This window comes from Acomys minous (genome assembly GCF_964271855.1).
Source record: "Acomys minous genome assembly, chromosome: 11".
Classification (NCBI taxonomy): Eukaryota; Metazoa; Chordata; class Mammalia; order Rodentia; family Muridae; genus Acomys; species Acomys minous.
In genome coordinates, this window is record NC_140492.1 from 50,807,697 (window position 1) to 50,832,713 (window position 25,017).

At 39.1% G+C, this 25,017-nt stretch overlaps 1 protein-coding gene across 3 annotated transcripts in view; it reads right to left on the bottom strand.

The window, feature by feature from the left end:
- Window positions 1-25,017, bottom strand: part of LSAMP (limbic system associated membrane protein) — a 2,140,464-nt gene that overhangs the window by 636,485 nt on the left and 1,478,962 nt on the right. For all 3 annotated transcript variants that reach the window (XM_084800474.1, XM_084800476.1, XM_084800475.1), the window contains one exon: window positions 919-997. In XM_084800474.1, the coding sequence (XP_084656600.1) occupies window positions 919-997 (79 nt within the window). The remainder of the gene's footprint in view (window positions 1-918; window positions 998-25,017) is intronic.

Consider the following 25,017-nt stretch of genomic DNA (forward strand, 5'->3'; position numbering starts at 1 on the left):
AAGGAAATAGAGTAATGACTATGTACCATCTAAGTCTCTCTACCTTAGAAGGGTCACACTCTCAAGGACTTGGGATGCTTTTCCAAATTTCCATCCCAAATTATATTGCAGAGTTTGGCAGAGCTGCATAAGCAGAAGACTTTGAACTCAATAATCAATTTGTAGTATCTAATGTAATGCCAGGTTAATGCCTTCTCCACCTCTGTGTTTAAGTTTTCTATTCTTAACAGCTTTCCATTAGGCTAGATCCTTTTTTTCCCCTTCTCTTCATCCTTGTGTTGATTTCTATCCACATTCCAAAAAAGCCTCTGTAATCATCCAAAGTTGTAAGATTGATTTATTGCCTACGATGTCAATTCAGAGATCTTTACAGAAAGTCTTCTATCAGAGCTACTGCTAGGGCAGACTGAGCCTTGCTGAGCAACACACACACACACACGCACACGCACATACATACGCACACGAACAAGGAGAATGCAGCCTTGTGCACCACTCTTTGAGAGCCATAACTCAACAACTCTCCTGTCTGAATCTAGGAACCTCAACAAAACTCTAAGAGCAAAGTGTGAGCAATTACCACAGCTGAATACAGCCCAATACCACTAATGCCATAGATGAAGTTCTGCTTTCTTGATTAGAAAAAACAGCGTTCAAAGAATCGAACAACATTCCACCAGCACCATCAGTTCTTGACAGAGACCAAATTCCCTTGATTTTTGTTCCCCGAAGGGACACACACACACACACACACACACACACACACACACACACACACACACACCAGAAGCCCGTAAATCCAGGGCGGCTGGAGTTCAATATTTTACACACACACACACACACACACACACACACACACACACACACACACACACACGAGACACATAGACATCAGAAAAGTTGTTTGCCCGCAAGCCCTACCTGAGGATGGCCGTGTCCCCCTGCCTCACGGTGATGTTGTCCGTGCCTCGGTTAAAATCCACGCTGCGAACTGGCAGTCCTGTGGGAAGAAGGCAGAGCAGTCTCAGTAGGATCAGCGGCAACTGTTTCCGATCAGGCTGAACTCTCCCGACCATGGTGGCCTCGGCGAGTTGGTCCGCGGTGGACTCGCGTGTGCGCGCTGCTGGCCACAGAGAGGGGCTCTAGCGCGCGGGGCTTGCAGCCACTGCCAAGGTTGCTCGGGCGGGTCCAGCGCTCACTCTCTTCCACTTTGCCTGGCTCTTTCCCTCGCTCAGTCTCTTTCCCCTCGGAGACTTAACAAAGCCCTCATCAAATCCAAGCAGGAGTGGGGGAGAAAGTGGAGGAACAAATTTTCCGAAGGAAGAGTGCAAATATAAAATGCTTAATGATGAGGAGGCGACTGTCAATGGCAGGGGTGCTTCGTTAGACTCTCTGTGGCTGGCTGCTTCTCTGCCAGCGTCTGGGCTGAGCTTCTTCCCTCTGTAACCCACTTTCCCAGGCAGCAGGAGAGCCTGCCAGGGAGAGTAAAGAAACAGCCTCTCGCAGCGGCAACCCAGGAGCTCTCTCCCCCCTCCTCCCTTCCCTGTTTCTCCCTCCAGCCCCTAGAGCGTTCTCTCTCTACTCAGCACCTCCCCCCTACCCTGCTGGTTTTCAACAGCCCTGCCGCGTCATTCCCCTCCTCCCTCCCCTCAGCGTGGCCCCTTGCTTTGCACAACTGCCCCCTTCAACAACAGCCAGCCTCAATGAAAGCCTGATGAGCCTTTGGGTTGTCAGGACAACAGCTCCATCTGAGGCCTGGCTGATTTCCTTAGAGGAGGGGATGGGGTTCAGAGGTACTGTTGTGGACAGGGAAGGGGAGATGGACTTAAGATACAGGAGGACAGGCGAAAAGGTCCAGGAAAGAAGAGGGAAGGCATGGCATGAAAGAGATGCAAACCTTGACAAATGGAGCTACATACACATGGATAGGAGGGCACACAGCAGATTGGACTAGAAAGATGAGAAGTACAGAAGAAACTGGCCTGGCTGAGTCTCAAATTGAAAGCCAAAGTTGATTTTATAGCCCTGACAAATGGCTTCCCATATTCACATGACATCCACTCTTTCTCCCCTCCTGAAGAATTTAGAAAGTTTATTTTATCTTCCTCACTTCATCCCTTCCCCCTCCTGAAACCCCCTTATGAAAGATGGATTGTCTGGGGAGTGAATGCTTGTCTTGTCTTTCCCAAGTGCCAGCCTCAGCAGCTGATCCTTGATCCCCAAATCAACCTCACTCCCTAGGAAACCCACAGGCAGACACATGAGTGATGGGCTTTGGGATTATCACTCAAATGGTACATTGCAGTTAACGCACCATTTTCTAAGGCCACTTGCTTTTCAAAATGTTCCTATACAAGGAAGTAGACCCAAAAGTTTGTCCTTTACAAGGAGATCTAAGTCTACAGACAGCACTCTAGCAAAACCAGATACCAAGATTTGTCACTCCTACACAGAGAGCCAACCAAGTAGTGAGGTTGAGGTCTATAAGGAGATAACACCTTAGTCACACTTTAGAGAGTCTTTCAATGCCAGACAGCTCCCTCATGGGTCAGCTGAAGACTTCTCTGTCCTGAATCAAATTGTAGCCATTTATTTTCCTACTGTTGACATCACAAGACTCACTTCTCCAATCCAAAGGAGGAACAGGTATTTAGACTCTTTCTGGATTTGAGAGAGCAAAACACTGTCAGACCCATAGCATCCTCATGCTTGGTCTCCTTTTGGTTTCTTGGCACAAGCAACACTTGGATTTCAACTGTTTTCCCTGTCATAGCAAGGAAATTTTACAAGGGCAACTGTAAAGTCCCAACAAAAGTGAGTCATCACTGTGATTCTTCAACATCCGTAGAGGAAACCCCAGATGGGGAGGTTCCATTTGGTCGGTCCCCACTCTGGACCATTTTCTGGTCATAAATATCCCATGCGCGCACGCACACACACACACATCTATGGCATATATATATATATATATATATATATATATATATATATATATAATTTACATTGTGCCTTAGGTTTTCTACTGCTTTAAAACAAACAAACAAAAATACCACCTGGGGGGAAGGGGCTTATTTGGCTTATACTTCCACACCATAGTCTACTATTGAAGGAAGTAAGGACAGGAATCTCGAGGCAGGAACAAAAGCTCCTGATGGCTTGCTCAGCCTGTTTTCTGATACAACCCAGGACCATCTTGCCCAGGGGTGATACTGCTCACAGTGGTATGGGACCTTCTACACCAATACCCCACAGACATGCCTAATGGCATACATGGAAGGAGCCATTTTCTCAGTTCAGAATCTCACTTCCCATATATGACTAAGGTCCTACGAAGCTGACTAAACCAACCAGGACATATGGTTAGCTTTAAAAAAGTAAAAGGAATAATCTACACAATTCGTATCAAACCTCACCAGAGCACAAGCCCTAAGGAAGCTTTCACAGTACTGGCATTTGCCTTGTATCCTAGAATTTCAAAGCATTTTTTTATTTTTGGCAGCATTTTTATCAGTTTAAAGGTATATGAACTATTGTAGATTATGTGAGAAAATTAAGACATTGAAGAAGACATTTTCAAGTATTGGAATCAGAGTTGTCCCGATTCAAAGTTTATACAGTCTTTACTCTTATTTGTACTGTGAGTTAATTTCACGTAAATCAAGATGTCCTCTGTCAGTGGTGACAAGCAGTCTAAGAAGCCTGGAAAGATCCCTGGCTGGCTTGTGACTTAGCTGTTGAAAGTTTGAATTCATTTTATTAGTGAAGAAATGGTTAGATAAAGTGGTTAGCTTAATCACGAGTTCTGTAATTCTCAATGTGAATGGGGGAAAATGAATTTAGCATGCTAAAAGGAATGATGTCAAGATCACAGGGTAAAGAACACTCTGTCTTCCCATACATTGCAAACAGGCTTGACCATTCCTGCCAAGGATCTTTTTGCTTTCAGAAATAAATGATTTCTTTACACAATGACTTAGATATAGGGTATGTTCTCATGTTCTACAGTGTTCCTTTAGTGTCAAAAGGTGAATATATATATATATATATATATATATATATATATATATATATATATATATATATATATGGCAGAGATCTAGCAGGATGCCTTAATTCCATAGACCATGATAGGTAAGTGGTATTGGCCATGGAGGACTCAGTGTTTTCCTAGAGGCTCTGGGAAGAAGGATTAGACGCAATGCCTCTTATCAGTTGACAGGATTTTGTCTGAAGAAGGGAAGAGTTTATTTTTTTTTTTCAGAACAAAGTGACGTATAGTATCATAGTAGTTTATTATTTGTGAAAGATGCCAACATGTGACTATTAACTAATTCTTATACCAATTTCTATCTACTAGCATGAGGTGAGCTACTAGAAGGTGTTTGGAGCAATGTTTGACATACAATGCGCAAGATAATTCACAGGAGTAGGAATGTAGACTTTGTAGTTAATCAATCATATCTGGCAGTTTTCTCCATAGCCTCACTAAGAAAAAGATATACTACACTAGTCAAGATTATAACTAAGATAGAAATAGTTAACCTAATTAAGAAGATAAAATCATAAGTACATATTTGCATAGAAAAAAACAAAAACAAGAGTTTGTTTTGTTTTGGCTTAGTTTTCATTAATCTTCTGAACCCTCTGGGTCCTTCCAACCCCAAAGTATTCTATCCTACTCTCTGCACTCAGCCCAGAGCCCTACTGCAAGTTCCAGCATCTGTCCAGTTCCTCCACTGGGTGGAGTCTCTCAGAGGACATCTATGTTGGGCTAATATCTATTTAAGTGAGTATATACCATGCATGTCTTTCTGGGACTGGGTTACCTCACTCAGGATGATCATTTCTAGTTCCATCCATTTGCCTGCAAATTTCGATTTCCTCGTTTTTAATAGCTGAGTAGTATTCCAATGTGTAAGTGTACCACAGTTTCTCATCCATTCTTCACTTGAGGGGCATCTAGGTTGTTGGGGGCTGCTACACAAACTGTGGCACAAACCCAGGGCCATGCATTCAGTGAACCTAGACCCCTTGTTCAGATCTAGCCAATAGGCAGCTCATTCTCCACAGCTGTAGGTGGAGTGAAGACTGACGCCCAACATGAACTCTGGTGACCTTGATTTGATCACTTGGCACACAGAGGAACGGGAAGGAGGCTATCTGGGTGAGAACTGAGAGGTCTTATGGTGGGGGAGGAGTTACCTTTCTGTCAGAGGTCTAGGGGAGGGGAGTGAGGTGGAAGAGGGAAGGAGGGTGGGAATGGGAATATATAAGTAAGGTGATAACAAGTGGGATGCAATCTAAATCGTAACAAAATTTAAAAACAATAAAAAATACTTCATTAGGCTTAGTCTGGTTCTTGGGGAAACCTTGGTTTAACGTAGTTGACTTGCTATAAGCATATGAGGTAAAACACCATCTTTATTTTTTTTAATTTTATTTTATTAATTTATTCATATTACATCTCAATGGTTATCCCATCCCTTGTAACCTCACATTCTTCCCTCCCTCCCATTTTTCCCTTACTCCCCTCCCCTATGACTGTGACTGAGGGGGACTTCTTCCCCCTGTATATGCTCATAGGGTATCAGATTGTATAAATCTTTCACCTTTTATTAAAGCACCATCTTTAAAGAGAGATCACAGTTTAGAAGATCTCTAATGTAGAATGTGCGGCAATTCAGTCTAATTCAACAAGAATTTTAGCCATGAGGCTTATTATGTAAGTCATTCAATGGAATTCACATACAGACAAAACATCGGGAACTTCTTTCTCCTAACACTTGCCTCCAATGGAGAGCTTTATGATTATTGAATATAAGAATGGGAGGATGGTTAGCTTTGCCATTTCACCACAGTATAAACAACAGCATTCACAGAGCAAGGGGTCTCTCAAACGATTCTCTCTTCACTCCCTCACTGAGCCCTGGTTTCCCCCTTGTGTAATCTCCTACTTTCTGATATATCAATAGAGTGTAAAACTGGATAATACATCTCACCTTTAGGGTCACTCCCCTCCAAACTACCTTGCTATTAACTCTGCTACTACTTCTCACCCTAGAAATATCGAGAGAGAAACACATAGATGCCTTTCGGAAAGGTCTACTGGCTATTTTTTCAGAACCACCAGGCACACGCTTGTGAGCAGCTTGGCAAAAATGAACATACTTGGGTAATTTGTGAGGCAAGTATGGCTGTTAGCCATGTGAAACAGCCATCATCACCGACGTACGATGATCTTAACTACTACTTTAAAATAACATACTGCCTTTCAAAAAGAGGCTTTAGAAGGTTCTGGCACTCTCCTGGGACAAATGCTGCAAGAAAAACAAAAACTGGCTCACATCTGAGTACTCTAAGAAGCATGAAGTGTTTATTCCTCTGTTTAGCTTGGTAAGGTAACAGGCTCACATAAAATCCAGATGCAGCCTGAAATGTACAACTAATTATTTGGCTACATTGCTCACATTTTATGCTAAACCTGTCTGTAACATTATTAATGAACCATTCTACATTTCTACAGTTGTAAGGTCTTAATCATAATAATACCATGTCTGTACTATACTTTCATAAGTAGAATTAGCATTTCTGTATGAGCTAGAAATGCAAAATTATTTTTTTTTAAAAACCTCTCCTCAGGACTCCTGCTATCATAATCTCATTGATTTCATTACAAACTAGTAATGTTCATGTACTTTAATTTATGCCTATGGGTATGGCGTTATGTTGTGACTTCTCATTGGAATCTGGTACCTTTAAATTTAACTTTACTCATATGTGTCTTCCTGCCTCAAAAAACAAGTCAGCCTCAAGTCAGTTAAACAATGTCCCTTTTCCCCTCATCTCCTTCCAATGATATAAAACCCCTAACACAAAAATCAGTCTAAGGTTTGCTTTTAGTGAATGCCATCGTTCATTGTTATCAAATCAGTCCTCTGCTTCTAACAATGTGGATTTTGCTCACTTGCTCTATTTTTATAGGCGTCAGTGCTTGGATGTGTCCCAGTTTTCACAAGGTCTTAGAAAGTGTTCAGCTGCTACTCGTAACTCTACATTTCACTTCTGCTCTTGGTTGCTCATAAACATATCTGGACTCACAGCCACCGACACACAGGCACACCGGCGCACAACAGTACACACCACACCATCTTTTTTAATAGCCCACAGTGGCCTTGGGCTCATCTTTTTTTCTTAGATTTTAAGCTCTGACAGTATGGCCACCATCCACAAGGAGATAACAATGTCCAAGTAGTGCTGTATCTATACTGCTTCTTCTCTATCAAGATTCCTTTCACACAGTGGGAAGAATATTGCAGGATCTGGGAAGATGGAGAACACGATACATCCAGAAGAGCAAGATACAGTTGCTCCAGTACAGCAACACTCGGAAGATCCTACCCTTTCTCTGAGGCTGCTGTACTGAATTGGATTTCTACAATCAGAAAAGAGGTAAAGGAGGAATGAGGAAGAATAGACACAGGTCCGCAGTTCCTTTCTCAAAAATGAAGTCTAAACGTATTCATTCATTCATTCATTCATTCATTCACTATGTATTCACTGGCATGATAGTGACTTAGAGACACCAAGACTCTGATCTCATAGCATTTTCATCCTAGACACCAAAATATATATTAAACAAGGAAATGTATTCCTACCATTTGCAAAGTAAAACCTATGGAAAAAAGTATGGGTGGCAAAGTTTAAGTGGGCTACGGATATGGTGATGGAAATATATGTAAACAAACCTAGCTTGAAGCTAAATCCTAAAGCATGCTAAAGTAGACATGATAATATCATAAAAAGATCTCTTTGTGTTTACAAAAATTGGCTTGTTAAAGGTACTAAAATAGGAATGCATACATTATTTCCCTTCAGGATAAAGGATGACAATAAACCTAAAGAACAGTTTATATGCACGTCGCTGTGTGTAGTAGAAAAGAAATGGAAGAAATTAAAAATTAAAAAGATATAATGAACAACTCCAAGATTAGGAAGTTAATTTTCATTCTAGTAATGTAAATGGTCAAAGGCTTGCAACAAGGGATTTAAATAATTTGATTGACATTTTACAAAGAGTGTTAAGAATACAATATAGATAACGCATTATCTAAAAGCTACAATGGAAATGGAGAATCAAATAGAAGGATGACTTAGTTACTCAGTGCAAACTAATGGGTGACACTGAGATAAAGGGAAGATGACATCGACTAGATTGGCTCAGGATGGAAGGTCCCTCCCCAAGAGTCTGTATTCTTCCTTTGTCAGCTCTGCTTTCCTCAGGTGAGCATTTCTCCTCCCTGAATTGGTTTAATTCTGCTGTATACCTGTGAAACGTTACCACTCATCATGAAGAAGGTGGACAGGAAGTCAAATAAACTGCCACTAATATCAGTTATACAAAAATAAATAAATAAATAAATAAATAAATAAATAAAGTGTTTCAGTTGTTGCTTGCCAAGTGTAAATGCTGCATGCCCTTAATTATGGTTCTTATATGTTAATAGACTATCTGTATAAAAAAAAAGATTTTGTTAAAGAATAATAAATACATAGCATGATAGATAGATGTCATACAGTATCTAAACTGTACTAATATGTTTTTCATATCTTTATTTATTTTCCAGGTGATAGCTAACCTGTTAAATTTGAATGGAATGCCTAGCTAAATATCTTGAGGCTACATGCCATGTTAATAATGCTAATATGTTTTCTCCGGAGCTTGCTGACAATATTGAGCTGCAGGGCAAGTGTGGTGCTGGGTCATTATATTACCCCAGGAGTCCCGGAAGTGTGCATGCTTCAAAGTATCTTCTTTTCCTCTCTAGATTATCATTTACATTCTTGGCCCTCTCTGCTTTCAGAAACGAATGTAGAACCCTTGCTTAGAATAGAGGAAAGGAGCTCACAAGGCTCATCAGTCAGTTGCTACATATTAGAACATTTGTAAGCATTATTATTAAATATATGAAACCACCCAGTAGCAGTTACTATGCTGAGGCCAGTGACTTCACTGTTACACAAAAGTGGGGATCTTCCCTAGTGTGGTTCTCAGGAATGAATTACATTAAAAGTCCTCCCTTGAGAGAGACAAACATGATGTACAGTTTTAGAGCAGGCCTTTCTATTTTTTTTTTTTTCAAGACAGGGTTTCTCTATGTAGCCTTGGCTGTCCTGGACTCGGTTTGTAGACCAGGCTGGCCTTGAACTCACAGCTATCCGCCTGCCTCTGCCTCCCGAGTGCTGGGATTAAAGGCATGCGCCACCACGCCCGGCTCGAGCAGGCTTTTCTAACAGGCTCTCCAACACAGAGAAAGGCCAAAGTTAGTGAGTACATACGTCCATACTCTTCCTTGGTTTTGATCAGCACTGAAACACAGGACAACCCAGACTACTCATCTTTAGTGAAGCCAATACAGTGCATCCATGTGAGTACTCTGTGGCAGGGAGCGAGGGGGCAGTGAACAGATACTGCGTTATGAAAGAGCAGAATCAAAGGTAACAACTCAAAGAAGATAAGGCAGAGGGCTTCTTGGAGATAACGATAAGATAGGATGCCTGCAGGAGGAGAGGGCAGTACGGCCCTTTGCAGAGGTTAGCCCTGTGAACCAGCCTGGAATGAAGCATGGCGATCCAAGATCTGTCTGAAGTTCAGGGTTCTGTCTAATGAAAAGTTCTAAATGAATTGAAGAGGCGGCCGTGTTTTATCTCATAGTTAGGGAGCTATGATAGGTTCTGAAAGAGCGAGGAGACCTACTAGCCATCTTAGTGGTAGAAAGGACAACAAGGAAGCCAATCAGAAGCCTGAGTCGAAGTTGGAGTCATAATGAGAAAGATAAACATTATCAACCATGTACACCTTTTTATTCCTTAAAAAAAATGCTAAGAAGAGAAGGTCTTTGCTCAAACTTCCATTAACCAAGAAGACAAGTTGTAGAAAGGTGTGTAGCAGGGCAGGGGGATATTGGAAAAAAGTTAAAGTGGAAAATAACTTTTTTAAAGTGAGGGTCATTGAAGTGCTTGACAGGCATGTTAATGAGTTTGACCTTCATTCTGTATGCAGTAGGGAACCATTAAAAACTTTGAGCAAGGGAGTGACATAATCAGATCTGTGTTTTAGGAAGATAACTAACTGGCCACGGAGTGGGTGATACACTGGGGCTAGCTACAGTCAGAAAAGGCCTGTTATAAAGTCTCTAAAAGAGCAAAAGCGAGACATGACAAAAGCAGGCTACAGTACAGTGACAGTGGGGAAAAAGGGAAGCAAAAGGCTTGAGAAGAATGTCACCTAAAAACTGATGGGAATTGTCAACTAATTGGGTATGGGAGGAAAAGAAAAAGAAAGGGCAAAGGAGGCCTCTTCCTTCTATTTTCTTTCTGCTGACAGTCTTAGCTACTAAAAATGGGAAAGTGGACTTTTTAAAAAGGTAATTTTTAGGGGAAAATTTGAAATTCTACTTTTAAAACTCTGGGCTAGCTCCTCAATTGATATCCAAATAGCTTGCACTCCCAGATGGGCACGCTTAGGTAGTTGTCATAGGAATGTGACATTATTTAAAGAGAGGCTGTCTCTGACGTGGAAGTCTGGCTCTTTCCCCATAATTTTTGTTTTCTTCCCCTCTCTACTCTGTGTTTGTGTAACTTCAGCATGTTTATGTAGCATGTAAGCAAGATAATTGTTTGCTGATAATGAATTTCATTCTGACTTTTACAAATGCATATCCTGATAGCAATTAACTGATTTCTCTTTTGAGAAGAAAAATAATCTGAACTTGTCTCCCTCTGCTGGTTATACATTGAGGTATCACGGTGCCTTATTTAACTGGAATAAGAGAAAAAATAAATAAATAAAAAAACATGCACTAGCCATATGTTTTGTGTGGTTATAGGGATTTGTTGGTCACAGTGCAGAGCGACACATGTAATTTCATGGGTTATCTTTACCACACAATTCTGGGAGAGAATCACCTCAGTTGTCAGAAAAATCACTCTGAGATTCCAAACCTGTAAGGTCACATATGAAATTGGAGGAAAATCAGGAAGTGTATGCAATTAGAGAAACATCACAATGTTAAAGCTATAGGGACTCTGGGGCATCTCCCTGCATGCCTCTTTACCGTTTTACAGCTGAGATGGAGAGTTGATAGAGCTCTTCGGAAGCACTGAGACTAGTATTCACAGACCTCAACTCCTAGACAGCATCATTTACACTATATCAGGCTTCCTGACTAATAATTGCAGGATCTTAATCTTTTGCGCACCTGCCCAGGGATAGCACTGCCTTTAATGATCTGGGTCCTCCATCAATTAGTAGTCAAGAAATGTCCCACAGACATGCCGACAGCTGGGGCATTCCTCAGCTGGGGTTCCCTCTTTTCAGGCGTGTGAAGTTAACAGCAGAACCTAACTAGGACAAGCTTATAAGCCAATAAGAAGAAAAAAAAAACAAACCAAAACAAAAAAGCGAAAATACAGGCAATAGAGGTCAGTAGGAAAAAGCAAGCCTTAGCCACTATTTACATAGAGAAGGGGGCTCTCAGCCAGAGAGTGAGTTTCCAGGATCTCGGAGTATCAGATAATCTGTGAGAAGGAGATGTGGCATAGGAGCCCTCACCGTTTCACTGCCTGGCACTATTTTCTTTTTCTCTCTTCACGTTTTCTACAAGCAATCGAATACAGATGTGGCTATTTGCTCACGATCTCGCCCTCCCACGTTGCCCCATTCATAATGAATATGTCCACTCTTTCATGGATGGAAATAGAAATATAATAATAAGTTATACTTGTATGTGAGTGACTTAGAGCTGCAACTTCTGTAGAACTATGGTTATTATACAAGAAGCATCCTATGTTCAGTACATTTCTAATTTCAAGAGGACACTATTAATGTAAGTGTACTATAGTAACTTTATTTCTCCTGACACAAAGTACAGCTCTTTGGCCAAAAATTTGTAATGATACTTTAAGATCCAAATTTTACATATGGAAATGGTGTGCATAATCTTAATTCATTAACTCATAATATCTACTTGCATAAGGAAGAGGACATCAGATACTTAGGATAGGAAATCAATACACAAATCATATTCAAAATGTTTCAAAGATTTATTTTCAGTTTTGAAATTATATGTATCTGCGTTGAGTCTCTGTATATTTGTGTGGGTGCCCATGGAACCAGTAGAAGGCTTTGGATCTCAGGGAGTTGTGAGCTGCCTGCTGTGGGTGCTGGGAACTGAACTCTGGTCTTTTGGCAATAGCAACAAGCACTCTTAAATACTTAGAGATAGCCCAGCTCCTAAAAGGTTTTATACTGGTGTCTTATTTGAGTGTCAGGCATCAATTAAGAATAGAGAAATAGTGACTTTTAAATACAGCACACCCATGAATAAGCAAATACAGACATTAGAGAAAAGAACATATAGATTCTTTCTGATACATATAGTAAATATTTGCAATACCCATGTTCAAAACAATTTGTCATAATTTTCACTGAGCTTTTATTCTATAGCAGCAAACACTTAAATTTATTGTCTTCTGTGGCATTCCCTTTCCCTATGTCAAGAAAGCATGACAAGTATTGATCCTGGGGTGTCCTTGGGCTGATGATCGGCCATGACAGACATCTGTGATGTTTGGAAGCAATGGGGACAGGCTGATATTCACTGTTTAGGACAGTTAAGTTAGAGGAAAGCTTTGGTCAGGAAATATCTGGCTTATATGTGAGGGCTAGAGAGATCTTTGAGAGGTGAAAAGGTGTGTGAAAGAACAACTCAGAGAGAAAAGCACGGTTTGGAGCAGTATTGAGAGGACAAGAGGGAAGCAAGACATCACAAGGCAGTGAAAGAGGATGACACAGGCATCTCAGAGAAGGAGAACATGATCTATTACTTCTGGAGTCAGAATACTCCTACGCATCAACTAATCTGAGACGGTTGAATACTGACACCTGTTATAATGCTTAGCACATACAGCTTATAGGTGGGGAAATTATTTTTCTTGTGATAAATTGAGCACCTTGCCATTAAGAAATGGAAACTGAGACAGAGGGGAGGACATTCTAGTGGGACTCTAGATGAGAGAAGCATGGGAGAATGGCAAAGTAGAAGGATCCAGAGGGTCCTAGAAGCCTACAAGTAGAACATTATAATAGGCAGATTTGGGCACAGGGGTCCTGCTCAAACTAAGGCACCAGCCAAGGACAATACAGGCGGTAAACCTTAAATCTCTACCCAGATCTAGACAATGGACAGAACACTCTCCACAGTAGAGTGGAGAGTGGGATATTATTTTCTCACATACTCTGGTGCCTCACCTTTGACCATGTCCCCTGGAGGGGGAGACCTGGTGACACTCAGAGGAAGGACAGGAGGTTACCAAGAAGAGACTTGATACCCTATGAACATATACAGGGGGAGGTAATCCCCCTCAGGAACAGTCATAGGGGAGGAGAATAAGGGGAAAATGGGAGGGAGGGAAGAATGGGAGGATACAAGGGATGGGATAACCACTGAGATGTAACAAGAATAAATTAATAAAGGAGAAAAAAATCAAATTGTTTAAATGAATATAAACCACTAGATCCAGGAATAAAGAAAGCTGAATCCAAAGTTAATTTAAAATATTTCATTTTGCTGGACAAGGCAAGCTACATGAAGAAACATTCACACACAGCCAATTTTCTGAGAACCACCATGCAAGGTAAAAAGTTGACTTTGTGGCAAAAACAGATGTACAAAAATGGTATATTTTGTTTATTCAAGCTTACTAAAAAGTAATTTTGAATATGTGTTAATAGGTAAAAAGGTAAAGGGAAATTGTGTATGCAACTGCATTTTGATTATCATTTTTCCAAATAAAAAAGCTAAAATAAAAAAAAAAGAAATGACACTTTGACAATCTACAAATTCTTTACAGTTTTACAAAGTAGAGTTACATGAGTTTTGGGTTGTGGTGTCATTAGCAATAACACTTGGTTATTGCATTAAATAATAGGAATTTACTACACACCCACTCTGTAAATGATATTCCAAAAGGACTTCAGGAATTACCCACTGTGGTCACTATGATAAGATTTGCTTGTAATAAGAACATCTGAACTTTGACAGGAAAGAAGACCAATATATAGTTTTATGAATGATTTGAATATGATTCGTAATGGTTTTAAATATTGAGAAAAGCAAAGGTCAAGAAATTTCAAGCAAGTGGACAGGTCATTTTCATGTTGTATATGACAGTTAAAATGGAAGACTGTAAGATGCTGAAGTCACAATGTGGCAGAAAAGGTCAGGTTGTTATATTCTCTGGGTATGAAAAGAGTCTTGGGACAGAATCCAAGGAATACTGGGACAATGACAATGCAGTGTGCCATTAAGTACACAAATGTCTTCACATAAGAAAAACCACCCAGTTCTCTATTCAGAGGGAAGGTTTTCTGAAAGATACAGCATCTTTTTTGCATCTTCACAAAGAACTCATCTCAGAAAAGAAGACTAAGGAATGGGTTCTTTAAGGGTTTATATATTGATTAGCTACAAAAGAGTGTGGGAGAAAAAAAATCAAGAATGTTGCCACAGAAACAAATGCTTACAGTTGGACACCAACGTCATGGAACAAAGTTATAGGGTAGAAAAGAAAGTACACTGATTAAATACGAGGATGCAGGCTACTTAATGATAGGAAATTCATCTAGATAAATTGGGTAGAGATGGATTAAGGGCCGTAAGAGAGAGGAAAAGGAAAATCTGAATTTAAGGTTTTAATAGAAATGAAGTCTTTGTTTTCTTAGACAATTTTGCAAGTGGTGTTGGGTATTATAGCTATAGAGAAGGAAGGGCTGGGTCACAAATTATCTCAGTAACTCAAACAAAAACAACTGAAGTACCAGTTCATGGCAGCAAAGTGGAGAAAAATCACTGCATGATCATGACTGTAAAGGAAGAGCCAAGATGGCTGGTTTATTAAGCTGATATATGACATGAATAACTCAAGGTGTCTGTGGTGTGTTTCCAAGAATCCTTCTATCCTTCCTCTTGGGGTATCTAGAATTGGGTCATCCTTGATAAGCATCAGGGAGCTGATAAGCATTGGGGTGGGATGGGATGGGAAAACACCCTGGAATTGGGCTGTTCAAATTGGCTAGCAAGCTTTGTGAGAGAGAAGTGTATCAGTTAATGTGTTTCCTTTGTCAGTCACTTTCCCCAGCACCATTAAGAAAAAAAAATCTAAGAAGAGAAACCATATGATCCTTTGATCAATGAAACATATAGATTAATGTTTATAAGTAAAATATAATTATTCTCTGATGTTCATCCTAAAAGGAATATACACATTTTAGGATGCACTTAAAATCTGAAAGGTCCCTGAACTCACTGAGACCTTACTCACTGAAGGCTGCCTGTCATTGATATTTGTTCAGTATAACTCCAGATGCTGTGGATTGCATCTCATTCTGTATCATTCTTAAATTGTCAAATAATCCAAACACCTGAGGACATACTTGCTGATTCAACTCTCTTCATCCCTGCTCTTACCCCAACAATCTTTTACCTTTCCTTACTCAAATCTACTTAAACATTAAAACTTCTTTATATCTTAAAGTACAATTTTAAGTATCAAATAAGGCTCTAAATAGTTTTTCTAAAGATTATTAATGAACTGTATATAAGGATTGTTAGATTTAAATTTAAATATTAAAAGAAAAATTACATATATTATAAGTAAAACTACCTTTTGTAATTTTTTATTGAGAGTCATGCACCAGAAATGGAAGAGTGTGTGTGTGTGTGTGTGTGTGTGTGTGCGTGTGCGTGTGCGTGTGCGTGTGCGTGTGTGTGTGTGTGAATTAAAAGAAAGGGTGATGGTGCTATAAACCATACTTGAAACACTATTTGGCCTGTTATGCCAAGAAAACAGGGAAGAAGGGAAAAGGTAGTTTCTGGGTTGCAACAGGGCTCTTCCTCTGTTTAGTGCAAAGTGCTTTCCCATTCATTTGTCTTCACTTGACACTTTATAGTACTCCAGAGAGCACTTTGGAAGAAAGATGTTATAAATGTCAGTATTAAGATAATAAACATACAAACAATAATAGATACTTAAGACCTTTAAGTAGAAGGAAGATGCTGCCTGTATTCATCACTAAGTGGTTTGGATCAATACCAAAGTATGATCAGAACTCTGTGTAAGGAAGGCCTAGGGCACCCCCTGGGTTCACAGTGAAGTGAGAATCATCCTGAGGACAGCTGTCTTCTCTAACCAACTGTACCCTCCCTGACTGGTTCAAGGCTCTCTAGGAACCCTAGAAACCTACACAGACAGAGGAACTTCTTATTCCAATGTGTTAGACAACAGGATTCTATTTTACTAGCATCCACATTACAATTGGCATATGACATGACAGTGTTTGTTTAAACATGTTGGTAACTTTTCCGGTAACCAATACAAGTGGAATCTATCCTTTAAAATGACCTTTTGAAATATAGGAATTAATTCACTTTGCAAATACAGTATGACTTGATATTAGCTAAGCCACAGACAAAAGAAAAAAATTACCTCTGATCACTAGCATCAACTTAGCATCTTTAAGATATTGTTTTAAAATTGAAAGTTCGGGCTCCAAGTTTTGGAGAGATGTGTGGAAGGAAGGACATGTTTAGGGCAATCCTTAGTGTCACACATAGTTTTGGAGTTCATTTTCATATTTGATGAATGAGAATACTACAGCTGTGCACAAATGATCAGAAGATTCGCCATGCCCGACTCTATGTCCAGCCATCCAATCCTCCCTGTAACCTGGAACTTAGTGCTGTGTGCTACGCTGATTCTTTATCGCCCTCCTTCCATAGGCAGAGCCAGATGGATGGAGTATTATAATGCTCTATCTGTCACTGTCTCACTCTCCGCAGTGCCTATTCTTATCTGATACTTAGAGGGAAAAGTGCCTTTAATTTTTATGGAGAAATGTCAATTTTATATCTAAAAGATCTCTGGGTTTCCAAACAGCAAAGAAATTTAGAGTAAAGGCATATTCAACACACCACTATTTTTTTCCTTGAATGTAAATTTGAAATGTTTCCTTCATAGGAAGTAAAAAATAGAGTAGGTTAGACAACTTCTCATCAGCTATTCCTGTACCCTCTACATCATGAGTTTTAAATCAAACAAGTATAATTTCACATCCCAATTTTTTTTTCCATTGGATAGAGCAATAGCCATCACTGAATCCATGTATTTTATTTTACAACTAGAATTTTTGAGAACCTGTGACTTTAAAAGTCTCACTTGGAGTCATATAAGAGAACAGAATAGAGCCAGCACGAGAAAGTATTTCTTTTCATCCCAATTTAGTACTCTGATTCAACTATGCTTACAAACAGACAAATTCTCTCTCTCTCTCTCTCTCTCTCTCTCTCTCTCTCTCTCTCTCTCTCTCTCTCTCTCTGTGTGTGTGTGTGTGTGTGTGTGTGTGTGTGTGCTTACTCTGTTTTTTAGGGCAGAATGAGTAGAATCCTCTTTACTTCCTCTTTATTCTCTGCCTTCAACTTTTTTTTTCTGCATCAAATGCCAGCTAAATCCTCCACTCAGCCTTTGTGCTCCAGCTCGGGCAAGTGCCTCTTGCGTTGGTCTCATGGAAAGCAGGACATTTCGGGAAGACAATTGTCTAACAGGTCAGAGTTATTTGTACATATGGTTGTTCACTGCATTAGGCTAGATTATGAAATTCTTTATAGACTGTAGAAATAAGAGTTATGGCCTGTCTCCTTTGAAAGCATCGGTCCAGCACAGTGCCTTCCAAAGACCCTACACATTCCATGGGAGGCTCACTAGTTTTTTGTTTGTTTATTTGTTTTAATAGCAGTTCAATGTTATAGGGAGAAGTCTAGAAAAATGTCTTCCTTTTCACAGTTATTGGTTTCACAAAGAGTTGTACCTCTATTATAGACACCATATTTTACTTTACTTGAATTGCCACAGAATGTTTAGAAAGTATGACTCTAATAAATTCAGTGAAATGGTAGGGATAGATAAGTATTGTTTTCTAAGGCAGCACTAGTAGAGACATTTTTCACTGTCATATTTTGATCCTCTTAACCTGACATTAGCTACTGAACTCTTCACTCTCCTTGTGTGAAAATCGCATTTTGCATCCCTTCCTGCTATCCCCTTAAGGTCACCAGACACAACCTGGGATTTCAGTACTCATTTTAAACAGGTGATGCTTCAGCTAATGACCCATTCTGTAGCCTGAAGATTTTCTACTGGTGAATTTTTGTACCAACACATATATTCCTAGAGGACTGCAACTATGTTATTTTTTTAAAAATGACAATTTCAGAATTCATGAATGAGACCTTTGCAGAAGAGACTACGTAGGGTCAGCCATCTGGTTGAAGTGTTCCTCCAGTGGCAAGTAGAAGATAATTAGCTGCAAGGAGTGGAGAATTAGTTAAGCTAAGTTGTATGTCCAGACCTCTTTAGGCAGAGAGCTGAGAGGCCTTGAGTAGCAGGCATGTAAAGGTTAGCACGCAGATGGCTCTCTGTCAGCACATACAACCCTGCCTGTGCTCTCTGCTCTACTTTCTCCTTGATTTCTTTCATCTTCCCTAAATTTCCAAGTTATACCTGACCTAACTTCCACTGCCAAACTTTTTTTCTTTGCAGCCTTTCATTAAAAAGAAAACCAGCCAATTATTCCTTCTTCCATTCTCCTTGCAGCCCTGTGACACACACTGAACAATAAAAGGAAGAGCTGTATACTTTCCAAGTAACCAATATGTATATTTGAAGTATTTTCTGGTTTTCTTTGTTGTTCTTAACATTCTACTTAATTTTGACTTACTCCTGAATAGGAGTACTTGAAAGTGAAAACTAAATTAACCCTATGTAGTATTTATTTATTTCAATAGGTTTTATTTATTCTTTGACAAGATACAATGTACCACGATCCTATGGATGCTCAGTTCCATGTTCATTCCTCCTTAACAAACTCATGCCCCTCCCACCTTCCCGTCGTCCTCCATCACTCCTCCTTCTGTAATCTGTGGTGTCCACCTTGTGCTGCCTGCTGGGTTGTTAACCTGTCTTACTGACTTGATCTTGTACAGGTCTTGCCCAAGTATCCTTGTCTGCTGCGAACTCATGAGTTAAATGAATAAGTGATTCCTACTCCAACAACTCTTCTCCAAGATCCAGCTCTTATTTTCTTTTATACCCTTCTTCAGCGGCATTCTCTGAGCCTTAGGTTGGCGTGGCATTTGATATAGCGATCCCATTTAGGGACAAAAACAGTTTCTTATACTCAGCTCTGACCAGTTACGAATTAGCACATTAGCTGATGATCGCCACACAAAGAAGCTTCTTTAGAATAGTCTGCAAGAAGCACAAGTACAGCCATAAATATTTAGGCAGTAGTTAGATAATACATCCGTCTAGCCAAACAACAGGAGGCAATCATCTAGCCACCTTCCATGGCCATGAGGTTTTCAGCCTTAGACTTTGAACATGCCTAAAATAACAAGTATGGATTGTGTCTTGTGGAGCACACCTCAAGTTCAATCACAAGGTAGTTGCTTGCCTCTACCATATTCATGCCACTACTGCACCAGTAGAAATTTCTTGATTGGCAGATCAATATTGTAGTATTAGGACTCATTGCTAAGTAAAACTATTGATAGCTTACATAGTATCTGCTTTAACTATGAAAGGCAGCCAATGTCCAGGAGGTTTTCCAAGTATTCTCTGGTGATAGCCTCTGTTGTTTTTGGAGACTCTTGGGCCTTCTTGACCAATAACTCATAGATGGGTAGCCCAACTTGGGGCTTAGATATTGATTTAATATCCCATATCTCCTGGGGTAAGTACTGTGTAAAAATTCAGGTTGTATATACTCAAACATTTTTTTAAATTTTTCAAGATTGATTTTTGTTTTTATGTGCCTGTGGGTTTGTTCTGTCCTATGCTTGCAGGTGCCTTCAGAGGTCAGAGGAAGTTATTGGATGTGCTGGAATGAGAGGCAGTTGTGAACCATTAAATATGTGTTCTAGAAGCTAAACTGTGGTCTTATGGAAAAGTAGGAAGTGCCTTAAATTATTGAGCCATCTCTCTAGTACCTTCACACACACACACACACACACACACACACACACACACAAAGAGAGAGAGAGAGAGAGAGAGAGAGAGAGAGAGAGAGAGAGAGAGAGAGAGGGAGAGAGAGAATTGTTTGGAGCTAAGAACCTTATTTAATTTTGACAGAGGAATAAAAAGAAGCTCAGGGTGATGCTAAGTGCTCAGAAAAATTTTGATGAAATCAAAGTCCTTGCCCTCAAGAACATCACACCATAGTGGATAAGACACAAGTAGCAATTGAATTCTGTTTATGTGTGACCTTAAATTGAATTTCAATTTTTTTGTTTTATTCAAAGTTATTGGCTCCTGAAGATTCAAGAATTTCTTCTCTGCATTTTGATATATTTATGTGAGACAAAGAATGGAATATTAAGCAGGAATATTAAATGTGGGAACATAAGGTAATCTTTGTAGTCCTTCATTAAAACTGGCACAGGCTTTGAAGACTTGAGACTTCAGCAAGAAGGGGAAAATTTGGAGAGGTTCTAAAGCAAAACCCCCAAAACTGATTAAAGCAGTCAGAAAAATTAGCAGATGTTCATCTGTTAGGAGCCAAGCAGAAATTGTTGCTGGATCAAATTAGAGTTTGCCCAAAGGCTTTGGGAAAACAGTCTTAAAAGTTAATAATTTTCAACTATGAATGTCAGCTAGAGTTTCATTTTCTTAACACTGTCTTGAGCAACTCCAGACATCTCAGTCTTTTTCCAGCCCTCTTATAAAAGGTTCAGCCCAGCTTTGTCTCTGACTCCTTCTCAGTAGAGGCAGGCTGTGATTAATGGTCCTTACTTCTGCTCTTCCACCACTTGCACTCAATAGTGCAGTAATAATCTCTAGCCTTTCATGGTCCCCTCCTGTCACTGTCATATTGTTCCAACATGCGCTAGCTGAAAGCTAATACTAAAGTCCAGTATTTCAGGGCAAAACCTAAATAACCAAATAGTATCTTTCCTTTCTTGTCCTCCTGTAAATCTTTAAAATTATTATTATTATTATTATTATTATTATTATTATTATTATTATTATATCAGATGACTTTTATTTATAAAAACAATGCTTGACTAAGGTGGGACTGACATATTGTGAAGTCAACATACTTAAAGTATATACATCAATAGGTTTTACTAATACTGTCTAATCCCCAAATCACCTCTATTTAGTCAAAATAATAAACCCTTTAGTGTGGTAATATTTTTTCTTGGGTATATTTACCATTCAATTAAATTACTAGAGTAGAAATATTTCTCTTTATTCTGTGTATTCCTATTATGTAATTATATTTATGTATCTTTAATAGATGAATTACAGAAATATTCATATGTGTATATGGATGTCTGTGTCTGTGACATATATACATGTGTGTGTATATATATATGTATGTGTATGTGTGTGTGTGTGTATGGTGGAGAGAGAGAGAGAGAGAGAGAGAGAGAGAGAGAGAGAGAGAGAAAGAGAGAGAAATATTTGACTACTTGTAAAAGAACCTAAAAATACATGAGTGTCAATTTCACTTACTCATTGTTTTTAAAAGATACTTTTGTTTATCTTTTATATATAACCATAAACAGCTGATTTCCCAAGATATTCAGCCATAAAATCAAATGTCTATCCATACCTCTCAGTTAGGATTATTTGCTTTAAATCAACAGAAGTGGCTGATACAGAAGCTTGTTTATATAAATGTTCTGAATATTTACATTATAATTTTTCTTGCAACTATACAAGAATATTTAACATTATCTTTCAGAGACCCATCATTACAGCGGCCATATACAGGTGAGGGATGTTAGAACATTCCTAGATAAATGCTCCCCACACCGCCATCAATTCACATTTCTCCATTTCTCCCACAAATCTGTTGATCATCTTACAGCACATCTGTAGAACACTGAGCAAAGCAAAATATGGAAAATTACATTTCTGCTTTACAGAAGAAAAGTTAACAATATTCAGGATTTGTCCAAAGCTTAAAAATTCCAGATAATAAAGACACGTTTCTGAGGCTCAGGAAAGAGTAGTAGGAACTTTTTGTAAAATAATTGTTTAGAAATGTTTCACAAAATCCTTCATAGAGATGAAAGTCTCTATGGGAAAGACACAGGAATTCTGTTACCATAAGTGCTCCTTTCTTCCAGTCTGGGAGGTACTGACTCGGTTGAGGATATAAACAGCTTTTTACAGTTGTGGAAAACTAAATATAGATCTTTACAAATTTTACTGAATTTCTGGACAAAACAATGGAAGAACGGGAGAAACTTCAATATACAGACAAGATCAGGCTAAGATTATATCCCTAAAGATTTATTGTGCTTCACTGGATTATTTGCTATTGTCATCAGCCACCATTATATATCAAAGGATATGAAGAGTTCAGACTTTCAGCTCAAGTTATTTTCTTCACTCCCCACCCCCCCATCCCACTATTCTGCTTCTAAGTGTTCTTAGCCAAGTATTGATTTGGGAGACATTATGTCCCCATGAGCTCTCCTTTCTTTTATGATGATTATTATTTCAGGATGCTTGTTTTCAGATCAGTCAATAATAAGCTATTTTTCCATTTGAGGTACCCTTCTAAAGAGAATTCAAACTTGGCTTAAGAATATTTGAATCTCAGAACCAAGGATAATATTGTTAGAACGAGTCATGGCATCCCTTCGTTTTCCAATATAATTTCACAAATTCTCAGATTTCTAAAGAAGAGGACCCATGAGCACAATGTAGAGTAAGCAAAGAGAATATTGAGAAAGGAAGAAAGCTTTAAGCTGCTTTTATACACTGATGGTGCATTTTTTTATTTCATTGGATAAGAATCATATTGATATTGTAATTCCATTCAGGTTTTTTTTCAGGGGGCCACTCGGCTACTGACAGATAAAGGATTCAAGCCAATCTCTGGGTCTCTTCTTCAACACATATTTGTACCTCATATTGCCACTCTTACAATACTTTCTTCCATGTTGTCAGTCTATTCTCTTTTAAGAAATTTCCTATTTATCTTCCATACTCATTATGCAATTATGCATACATTATCTCTTTATTCTGAGACAGTCTGCCACCCATAGTGTAGCAATAATTTAATTTGTTTAAAAACTCAGTTATGTTATGTATGTTTTTGTTTTAATCCTAGGTGTGGGATATGGGGTTTCTTCAGATTATCCACAGACTTTAACTATGATTGTCTCACGCTCTAGGAGGGGCATGACTTTGCCACCTGCAGATAGTTTACCTTTGTAATTCTGGGGACTCTGCAGAGGGTATATCAATGCCAGAGTCTCAAGAGAGACAGTGACTGCTGATGCTGCTTTTGATGTTTGCTGGATAGTTGGATTTCTGGATTGTTGGATTGTTCGATTGTTGTATTGTTGCATTGTTGGTTGCTGGTTGGAGATAGCCTAGTGAAGAAACCCCATGCCTCTAATCAGCATGAAGCAGTCTAAAGAGACGTATACCACCTTTACCCACTAAAATTCTTTCTTGTCTACCTACTTTTGGGAGGTTGGAGGGGATTCTGGTAAAGAAGGGTAGCAGATATAAAAACATAGTAAAGTAACAAAAGCCTGGCTACATGAAGATGTGAAGGTCACTATGTTAATATTGTCATCTTCTGTAATGACACAATTTTATTCACCAGATTTAGATTTTATGCTCTCGTTATTTTAGTACAAACTCATGTACTCTTATTAAGATGACAGAAAAATTGAAGTCTCAAATATGAAATGACTTGCCATATGATGCCCTTATTTAGAAGCACACACAAGTGTGCAGTCCTGTTTCTTTCTGGCCCTCATGCCCATTTCACCACCACTGAGCACATTTGGACTGGAGGAGGGGGACGTAGTCTCATACCCACCTGCAGAGGTGAGTCAACTGCTTTCCCTGGACATTTCAAATGACTTGGTTCCTTACTAAATCAGCCATGCATACACTTGCAAATGGCCAATTCACCTTGCCAACCTCAACATCAACCTGCTGGAGCAAGACCAAATGGCCAAGAGCTGCTCTGAAAAGCTTTCTCAACAATCCTTATGGATGGTTACCCTTTTGTGACCAATGCCATTACCTTGGTGATGTATAAACCTTCATATTTTTGAAACATTTTGAACACATATATTCACTACCAGTAGATTCTTGTTTATGTAGTCATTCTACCTATGTTAAAATAGACCTTTTTGGGTACAACTCAGTGTAGTATTCTAGCAAACACACTGAGTCACTCTGTGGCACTGGAATTCTCTACCTTAATGTTTAGACTAATGAAAATAGGAGGTTTTAGGTAGGACAGAAATCCAATATGACAGAAATCCTCTATATAAAAAATGATAATGTTACAAAGAAAGCACATTGTCTAGCAAAAGCATACATGTAATGCTAGACAACATGTATGTATGTATGTACGTATGTATGTATGTATATACATAATAGGTAAAAGATAGATAGCTTAAATAAAGAGAATCAATGAATGATAAATGACTGGCAACTCGACTAGAGATATATAGCACTATTTTCATCAAAAATGTAAATATAAGATACTGTATTATTTCTCTTCTAGCTTAGGGAAGACACATTAATGATAATGATACTAGTAAAGTCCCCAACTAGTTCTTTTTGTTATAAAGCTAGTATTCTCTCACGCACAAAGTAGAAATATTGGGAGATTAAAGAAGTTAACTAGAATACATATCGAAGGGTAAAGAGCCTTGTGGAATGAGCAGCTTGGATTTCTATTGAAGACTAGTGTCTTTAGGAGGCATGACCCAATCCCATTCCTCTGTTTCAATACTAGGTCATTGCTCACTAAGGCTCTGTGCCCATGAGCATCTATGAGCTGCCATTTTTTCCTATGAGATACCACTTATGGTGAGCTTCTTTGTGTCTAGTTTGCAAAACCAGTTGAATCCTGAAGGT